General features: G+C 38.2%; 1 protein-coding gene across 2 annotated transcripts; it reads right to left on the reverse strand.

Moving 5' to 3' along the window:
- Positions 1 to 293: 293 nt before the first annotated feature.
- On the reverse strand, positions 294 to 9826 carry FAM229B (family with sequence similarity 229 member B). Of its 2 annotated transcripts, none has more exons than XM_070419288.1 (4): positions 9676 to 9826; positions 5668 to 5767; positions 3282 to 3420; positions 294 to 1677 (listed from the first exon to the last, which is right to left on the reverse strand). In XM_070419288.1, exons 3-4 carry the CDS (start codon positions 3404 to 3406, stop codon positions 1560 to 1562), a joined length of 243 nt encoding a protein of 80 aa, XP_070275389.1. In that variant the 5' UTR covers positions 3407 to 3420; positions 5668 to 5767; positions 9676 to 9826; the 3' UTR covers positions 294 to 1559. The 2 variants fall into 2 exon arrangements, with proteins under 2 accessions (XP_070275389.1, XP_070275388.1); XM_070419287.1 differs by having other exon boundaries at positions 5611 to 5767; positions 9676 to 9819.
- Between the last annotated feature and the right edge of the window lie 76 nt (positions 9827 to 9902).

Raw genomic sequence — 9902 nt, forward strand, 5'->3', positions numbered from 1 at the left:
AAAGCTGCCTTCAATCTAAAGCTATTCCTATTCCCCAACCCCACAGCCACCCCCCACTGAAATAATATCTTGCTGAGAACTCCATACAATGTTCCTGCATTAAGAGATTTTTCCACTATGGATTAAATATAAATTATTCCTAGCCTTTTGTGAACTCTGAGAATTTTTTTATCACTCCTTTCTCCTGTCCTGTTATACTTTCCCTAGCCTTGGGCAACTTCTTTTCTGGATTTTGTTCTCTTCCTTTAAGGAGTAATAAATTTTTATTTGGCAGGTAATTAAGTTACTTAGGGATCACCTTGAGTCTCTCAAATTTCATTTTTAAGCTTTGTTAAAGTGTGTATGCATTTCGACCTCCTTCTAAGGCGTGACTTTTCTGACGTCTCTCTATTCAATTCCCAACATATTTAGCAAGGTCTTTCCATTCTGGCTGATTGGAATTCAAATACCTCCCAGCACTGTGTAAACATTTCTAGTTTATACATAGAATATATAAAACTCTCAGAATTCCTCCATTTATAAATCCCTGGCAGTTTTTTCTTTTTTACCTCATATAGTACACATGCATCTACATCCATGCAATTAAAAACCAACAAACTTTTCATTTTAAAAGGCTTATGTGTATATCTTCAGGAGCAGCACGGTAGACAAGAAACTAGAGAAATTACCTGATGCTAAAGTCAGTCTTTTGTAGAAGACAATTCTATGGGATGGATGGTGGCAAACATCCAGAGGAAAGGAAATCAGGCTGAATTTCTTGGGACTATTACAAGAAGAAAAAGAAAACATGGAGAGCTGGCCTAGACCTCAAAACTGATCCTTAAGTCAAATCAAATAAAAAACATCCATCTGAAGTTTCTCAATACCAATTGTAGACAATTTCAAGATGACTGGCTGGGACTTGAGGTACAGTGTGATGACAGCCTATCATTTTTCCAGAAAAAAAAAAAATTGGGTTAGAACCATAGCCTTCACATTATTATAATAAATTTAATCAATAACCTGAGCCCCTATATGCAAGCATTTTATATGCTTTGCAGATTAACCATGACTAAGAACTTTCTTTGATTTGGGGTATTCTTCCAAAATACACAATCCACTGAGTTCCATTTATCACCTCATATAATTATTCCTGGGCAGAGCATTATCAAAATATATCAAGTCAGAAACTGGCTTAGGGTATGCAAGTGAAAAGATTCAGCTAAATAGCAACTCAAGTATAAACAAAGGAAACAGGCCTATAACACAGTAAGCATTTAGAATGGGTCCGTCCTGACTGAATAAACATCCTGAATTATTATTAAGGATCCACTCTGAGCAAGATAATCTCTAAGGTACTTTCTAATTGTGAAATATTATTTTGTCTTATCAAATATAACTGATGGCTTATTACTACACATGTTTTCAGACTACATTTCTGTCTTTTCCTACTAAAAATAAATATTTCAACTTTTGTCATCATCCAAAGGTGCCACAACTTTTATTTGTTTACCAGATCATAAGACCCTACTGCTACATGACCCTGGACCTAGTCAGCCTCCACAAAAGACTCAATGATGTTATTTAGGATGCATTTCCTTGCTGCTTTGTGCAGGTAGCTTTCGCATTGTTGCATAGACATTGATGGGAACATCAGTTATTGTCAGGCAGTGACTTCCATGGCATCTTCGGAGTTGCCTGAGTAAAAGAGCAGATGACATGCGGTTAGATACCACAAAGGAAACTTTTCAGAGCACCAGTTTGAGTACATGTTCAACTGTTTTAAATATTTTTGATGTCTTTGAATGTCACAAAGTAATTATAACAAATGTTACAAAGGAGTTATAGGGATTGCCATACATTTAATCATAAGAAATTCATAAATACAAAGATGACCCTCCAAGTGTTCATTTTTAAAGATATGTCATGATTGCTAAATGATAAAAAAGGCAGGGGTGCATAGTTGTTAAACCCAAGTGATAATACCAAGACAATTCATATGTATATGCACCGTAAAGTCACTTCAGTTGAGTCTACTTAAAAATTAGAATATTTGTGGAAAAATATAAAACTGAACATATTATTCTATATACTATTCAAATGTTAATAGAATCGCAGATTTAAAAGAGCCCTTAGAGAACATCCTATATTATAAAAAGCCTGTGGTTATGATGCCCTCACGTTGTAACAACTGATCACTGGGAGGCTGCGTGCGTGGCAGGCATGCGCGGGTGAGTGGGGGCTTGACACTGCATCCCCGCGGATGCTGGAGGGGGCCTTGACACTGAGTCCCCACAGGCGCTGGCCCAGACTCTGACAGGAGGGAGGAGGGAGCCCGATGCCCACACCCAAGACTTGACTCTGGGTCTCACGGTGCCAGCAGGACTTGACACTGCGTCCCCACAGGCAATAAATTTATGTATTATTTTCATATACATTTTACTAGTTTTCTTTCATCTCTGACACTTCTATTATAAAGGGCAAATAACAATATTAAAATATTTCCTCTAATTAATTCCCTTTTAATGTGCACGAATTTTGTGCACCGGGCCACTACTCTAGTATAAACATACATCTAGTGCTTGAATTTCCTTTCCAACATTCCCAGTAAATAATTAACCAACATTAAACATTTCTAAAGATAAGTGCTCAGTACTTCCCAAAGTAGCCTATCCCATCCTTGAATGACTCTGATTTTTAAAGTACCAACCTTATTAAGCTTAAATGTGTGTTCTAAAGATTTTCAAGCCATGAGAAATCTAACAATGTAGTATTTGATGTTTTGCTATGTTAAAAGCAGAAAAGTGGAACAAATTCTATTATAGTTCTCTTCAATTTTGCAAAAATGATTTTGTTTTATAGAATCTTCATACCCTATATCACCCTCTGCCGAAGTCAAAGTGCCACTGAATATGAGGTCTGAGTCTTCATATGTTTAGCCTTATGCCAAGAACAGAGCCCTGCACATAACAGCACTAACGGTTTCCTTGTTTAATTGAAAGTTATCTGTTCTTGAAACTATCAACAAAAACAATCTAAAAGTTTATAAAAGAAAAAGAAGGAGGAAGAGGAGGAGGAGAGAAGAAGAAAGAAGAACAGGAGGAGGAAGAATTGGCCTGTCATTAGACTTACAGAGGTATAAGATACAGACTCTATGATAAGAAAACCTAAGATCTGTTAATACTAATTTAATAACAGCAATGTTCCTGGGCTTTTTTCTTCTAATATTGAACATCAGATGAAGCTTGTACTGATGACAACCATTACACATTTCCTCAGTTGTCAGGATAAGAAGACTTTACCTGGCTGGTGATATCTCTTTCCCGTTATAGGCAGCACCGGAGCTCAGTCCAGGTTCCAGCCCTATAGTAGAATCTCCTCCTTCCACTGGAAACGTCTGTGGCTGGGTCCCAATCCGAAAAGGCATAATTCACTGAAAACCTAGATTAGAAAGATATAATAATGGATGGGGGGATGAATTGTCTTCCAATAGTTGTTTGGAATTTTTAATGTTACTATTTTGCTACAGGCATATTCCAGTATTCTGAAAATGACATTTTAAAATATCTATAAAAGTGTATAAGAACTATATTATACAATAATTCCTTACATAAAACATTAAGTCTTGCAACAAATACAGACGAGCCACTAGACAATAAAAGTAAACTGTGTCCTATGATTAACATAACTGAAGTCCATTTCTGCTGTGTGAAAAACTATTCCGTTTGCATTATGGTTATTGTGATCAACAAGCTTGAGCCCCTACTCCTATCTCCCACTATCTCTTTGCCTGTCTAAGCCCTTGTCTTCCTTTGAAGGACAGCTGAGTTTCATATCACCATAGTATCTTCAGCTAACCCTTCTGTTCCTAGTTATCATTCATTCCCAAGAACCCTGCCTCTACATTTACAGTGCATTAGTTAAGAAAGTGTCTGGGGAGAGTTGGATTGACTATGTGATCTTAGGCAGAGTACTAGTACTTAATCAAGTATGCTTCCCAAAGATAAATTGAGAATAACAGAATCTACTTCCAGGGTAGTAGTAAGGATTAAATAAGATAATGCATGTAAAGTGTGGTACCTAACACATAGTTAGTGCTCAATAAATGTTAACTATTATTATTAAGCAGATGCTCTGAGCATTATTAAATATATATGCATATATAATCTATACTAATGAAAGGGTAATATGCAAGTGGTCGGGACATTCTCACGCATAACAACCAGTCAGCAGGAGGCTGTGTGCACAGCAGGCACGGGTGGGCGGGGACTTGCAGCATCAGGGACTTGCATCACGCTGTCACAATCCATCACCAGGAGGTCTGGGGCCTAGCAGAGGTGAGCAGCTCCGCTGGGGGTCTGGAGGCCTCCGTGTGGCCTGGCCCAGGGGCTGGGCCAGGCAGAGCCTCCACACGCCTCTGCTGGGGGTCCCACGGGCTCCGTGCAGCCTGGCCCGGAGGCAGGGCCCAGAGGAGGCCTCTATGTGCCTCTGCCAGGGTCTGGAGGCCTCCGTGCAGCTGGGAGGTGGGGCCTGGTGGAGGCCTCTGCGCAGCAAGGCCTGGGGGTCCCACAGCTCCACATGGTGCAGAGGCAGGACCCCCGGCTCCAGCCTACCTCTTTGGGGCAATCCTTCAAGGAGCCCTGGATGGGTGGGCAGGGCCTACCTCTTTGGGGCAATGGATTGCGGGGCTACTGCACTGTGACAGGGCACAGGCCAGGCTGGGCCGCCCCCCTTCCAGTCCACAAATTTCGTGCACCGGGCCACTAGTGTAGTATATATGTAAAACACACTTATATACACAGAGAGAGCTATCTAAAATAAGCTCCTTACTGCCTACTGTTGCCTCTGCTTGGGACTTTTTCTCACCCCACTGCTCCCACCCTTTATTTGTTAGAGTCAACTCATTCATTGTCTGAATTTATATTTCACTTCCTCAGAGGAGCCTTCCATAACAGCCTTCCATAATATAAGTTTTCATAGCCCTCTTTATCTCTGCTTTGGAAGTTATCACTCTAATTCAGGATCTCTCAACTGTGACACTATTGACTTTGGGGCCAGATAGTCTTTGTTGGGAAGGGAAGAGGCTATCCTGGACACTGTAGGATGTTTTGCAGCATCCAAGGCTTCCACCCACTGCATGCCAATAGCACCCCTCCCCAAAACTCGGGACATCCAGACATTGCCAAATGTCCTCTAGTGGAGAAGGGAGGGGTGAGGGGGAGGTCACCTTCTGTTGCAAACCAGTACCCTATTTTGTGTTTTCGTTTAATCATTGTAACCTTATCCCATTCCATGTCTGTCTGTGTCACCACTGCCTGGCACAAAGTGGGTAATTAACAACTCTATCCTGTACAAATGTGCATGTCTTCAGCAAAAGACAGGAAAAATGAAAAATGTCTTACAACTGTTTCTTATGCCTAATAAGTAAATGTTTATTGTGGTAATAAAAAAACTAAATCAATAAAGCCTAGGAATTTGATTATTACATTATGGTTTTTATGTACTGGGTGTCAATTACTATGGAAAAAATGTTTATGCTCAACGACAAGTTAGTAAAAGCTATGGTTTAGTATAACTATCTTATGTAGATATTAAGTTTTAGCTAACTTGATCAAGGATACATAGACTTACCAAAATAGGCCGAGTCTGATTCCTGTAGAGGTGAATAAATCAACTGCTTCTACTGACCTTCCATAGAAGCCTGGAATTGCCGAAGGAATGATGATCAAATGTTCCAGTGACACCCAGAAATTATGACATCAGAAGATTCTTTTACATCGTTTCCTACCTATTCAGTAATAAAATATCACATTTCATAGCTCCACCAACAACATGGAACTTAGCTAAAAATTTAGTGTCTCTAAAGCTTGTTTGAAGGTTTATTCTTATTGCCACTGCCTTGTTTATTTTTTAATAATATACAATATTTTAATCTGTGAATATATATATATATATACCTATATTAGACAATCTAATCAATCTGCACAAAATCTCATGATATTCTTGTCACTTTATATCCCATTTTCTTCCCTATCTTTATCTTCCAGACTTTCCCTTAACTAGTAACACAAATTATAAATCCTATCTACCTATACCCTCATCCCACTCCAATGGCCTCAAACTACACCTGTACAAACTTCTCTCTAGCTTACCATGGATGATTCTCTACAGCTCTCTCTAATGCCTGGACTACCTCTTCTTTTCTGTATCATTAAAAGAGCCTTGAAATTCCCAAATTATTACAATAATGACAGTTGAGAAAGGAAGAATACATCTTGTACTGTCCTCTCTATTCTGTTCCCTGGACCCTGAAGTTCTCCTCTGTTCATGACATCTTTCCAGAGGAATGATAATCAACTGCCCCAGTGACACCCACAAATTATCACATCAGAGATTCTTTCACATAGCTTTCTACCTGCTAAAGAATAAAATATCTCAATTCATAGCTCCAACAACAAGCTGAAATTTATCTTCTGGACTTCTCTCCTCTCCCAATTTCCATATCAACAGTAATCTTGCTGAATATAATAATTAAGTTTAAACCTTAAGACAGAACTTTGCTCTTCAATTAACCTTTTTTTTTCAATTTTCATAGGCTGATGACTGAACTATTAAATGTTAGCAAGCGAGTTTGCATTTAATGAAAATCTTTTTCAATACCTACATTTTATGTTAAGTCCCTACTGCTCTGTTTTCAGGTGATTATGTTATAGGAAATTGGCATTTTACATAATTAAGTTGATGTTAGACAAAAATCTTACCTCTACCTTTTTTTTTTTCTTACTAGGGTGCTATCAGTGAGTAAATGATCACAATTTTAGCTTAGAGAAACTATTTAACTGACTGTGTCATAGACAAATTGAAATAATTGCTGGCCATTGTTAGGTCATTAGGACCTAAACATCTGATCATTAGGATGGGAAAATTTTGTAATAGTTTACATTTTTTAGTGAAGACGGCAGTGGAAAAATAATGGGTTTGGCATCAGAATTAGGTTTGAATGTTAAGACCATGTTAACTCTGAGACTGAGCAAATCACTAAAAGTTTGTCTGTAAAATAGTATTAATTCCTATATAGAATTGTTTTTGAGGAATAAAAAAGTCTAACATAGTAAAGACAATGTCTGGGATACAAAAATTAAATCAGCATGTTCTCTCATCTCTTTGCATAGTTCTTGAAATTAGATTGTTGAGGCATGATTTCACTTTTTTGGGACCAATATATCTTTAAACTATAAAGTAAAGTCTCTATGTGAGATATTCTACTGTGGAATAGTTTTTAATTCCTCTAATTTACCTTTACTAGTTTATTTGGCACAAGTTGTACCAAGTTTCTTCTTTTAGCATGAGTGATACCATGAAACAAACCAAACAGTAGCCTTAATCATAAAACTTTCTAGAAGACAAAGTGAACTTGACTTTCCAGCAGATCTTCACAAAGAACTGAATAAGTGAAGTCTAAATGATGGGGGTGGGGGAGGGAGGAGATGGTAAAATCTCTAAATACTCTCCTCATAGACCAAGAATAATGATCTTTCAATCCTCAGAATATTGATTCATGAGATTCAGAAAAGGAATGGTGTTTGAACTGGTCATATCCTAAGAAAATAGATCCATTATTAGCATTCACTCATATAACAGATAATTGTTGAGAATCCACCAGCATGCATGTGTTTAGTGTTGAAAATAAAATATTGATAAAAGCAAACACAGTGCCTGTCCTAGTGGAGTTTGCAGGTTAGGGCAGGGTATGTGCTGGACTAAGACTTCAAACCTAAATCTAAAAGACAAATAGGCATCAACTAGATGGAAATGGGTGGGAAGAAAAGACATTGAGACCCTTAGGGAGGGGGAAAACAAAGGAAATAGCGTATGTAGAAGTCATCTGCCAGTAGAGCGGACAAAAGAAGGTCTGAAAAGACAATCGAGAAAGTTAAGAAATCGGTCAGAGAGATAAGTAGAAGTTAAACCATGCTGAGATATAAATCCAAGTTAAAGATTTTAGACTTTATGAGCAAGGAAGTCCACAAAAGAATTTTAATCTCTCAGGAAACATACATAGGTTTCACTGATTTTTCTCTATTAATTTTCTGTTTTCTATTTGATTTTCACTCCAATCTTAAGTATTTACTTTTTTGTTTAATTTGGGCTTAATTTGTTTTTCTTTTTCTAATGTCTTAAAATGGCAGCTTAGGTCCTTGACTTGAGACCTACCTTCTTAACATCAGCATCGAATTTTATAAATTTTCATCCTAGCACTACTTTACCTTCATTCTACAAATCTTGAAATTTATTTATTTTATAATACTAAATTTATCTATTTCTCCTTTCTATTCTGCCAATTTTTGCTTTATATATTTGGAGCTCTGCCATTAGGTTTTTAAATATTTAGTAGTGTTATGTCCTCTTCATGAATTAAAAACTTTTATTATAAAATATCCTTCTTTATCCCTAGTAATATTCTTTGCTCTGAATATGTTTTGTCTGAAAGATATATAGGTACTTTTTTATTAATGTTAGTATAATGTATCTTTTCCAAACTTACTTTTAACCTATTTGGTTTCTATTCAAAGTGTCTTTTTAAATAAAGAACATATAGTTCAGTTTTGCTGTTTTTATCTATTTTGATGATCTCTGGCTTTAATTAATCAAATGTTTTGATTATTCACATTTAAGGTGATAAATATGAATGAATTTAAAACTGTTCTCTTGCCATTTGTATTCTATTTATGTCATCAGTTCATTGGTTTTTCTTGTTATTCTGTTCTTTTAAAACAACTGAGTATATTCTATGAATCTATCTTATCTTCATTACTAGTTTATTGCTATGCAATCTTTGTGTTTTGCTTTGCTTTGGTTTAGTTTTGATTACTTTAGGTTTTACAGTATATATTTTAACTTTCAGTCTGCCTTCAATAACATTATACCACTTCATATATACTAACAGAACCTTTCAAGAGTATATTCCATTTCCCCTCTCCCACCCTATTATTTTTAAATATATTTTTATTTATTTCAGAGAAGGGAGAGATTGAAACATCAAAGATGAGAGAGAATCATTGTTCCGCTGCCTCCTACACTACTGGGGATCGAACCTGCAGCCCGGGCATGTGCCCTAATCGGGAATCCAACACAGTTGAAGTTCAACCACTGAAGCACATCGGCTGGGCCACCCTATTATTTTTGTCATATATTTCACTTCTACCTAGATCAAAAACCCAACACTGCATATAAATCAAATGTTTCCATTTCATCTCTTTCATCAGACTTCTATCTACCCATTTCCATCGTCATCCACTGAAGGCACTTAGAGTCAGCATTACACAGTATTTAAAAGTCACAGTAACTTGAGCATTCCGTGTGTATCTTCAATTAGATTGTAAGTTTCTCGGAGCTGGGGATCTATGTTTCAATTTCTTTTGAACCCTCCAGAGAGCCTAGAAGTTAATGAACTTCTGTTCCATCTTGCCACGCCTGTGAGTCTGAGGTTTCTCGGTGCTCACCCACATTCTTCGTTTTCTATTAGAACAAAGGGCTTGTTGGACAGAGACGCGAACGCAGCGCCGAGGAAGCTGAATAAACGGAATCTGACCCACCCCCTACGACTGAACGACCACCCTCTAAACAGGGCCCGCTGACAGTTTTAGGGCACAAGGTTTAAAATCCGGCTCCCAAGCCTAACAACCCGCCAGTTACCCGGGTCTCGCGCGCTGCCAACGCGAACGGATGTTGACAGGGCAGCGAGGCTCTGCAGTCCGGAGGTACCGTCGCTATGGTAACAGTGAGACGCGGGCGTACTTGGCGGCCTTCTGACGGAAAGTGTTAGCCCGAACCTAGACAACAAGGTCGCGACGGCCGCCATGGCAGCGACTGGCGGAGGCAGCGTGACTTACGGCCGCCCTGCCCCGCGGTGGGCGGGGAAT

This window comes from Myotis yumanensis, unplaced genomic scaffold, assembly GCF_028538775.1.
Source record: "Myotis yumanensis isolate MYYU_CA2020_CCGP unplaced genomic scaffold, mMyoYum1.0.hap1 SCAF_6, whole genome shotgun sequence".
In the NCBI taxonomy this organism is placed as follows: Eukaryota; Metazoa; Chordata; class Mammalia; order Chiroptera; family Vespertilionidae; genus Myotis; species Myotis yumanensis.

What these genes read in the sequence shown, in the direction of transcription:
- FAM229B (XM_070419288.1), bottom strand. Translation starts at nt 3,406, where the DNA reads ATGCCTTTTCGGATTGGGACCCAGCCACAGACGTTTCCAGTGGAAGGA. An exon ending in AAAGAGATATCACCAGCCAG is followed by an intron (nt 1,678 to 3,281) that starts GTAAAGTCTTCT and finishes TCTTTTACTCAG; the next exon opens with GCAACTCCGAAGATGCCATG.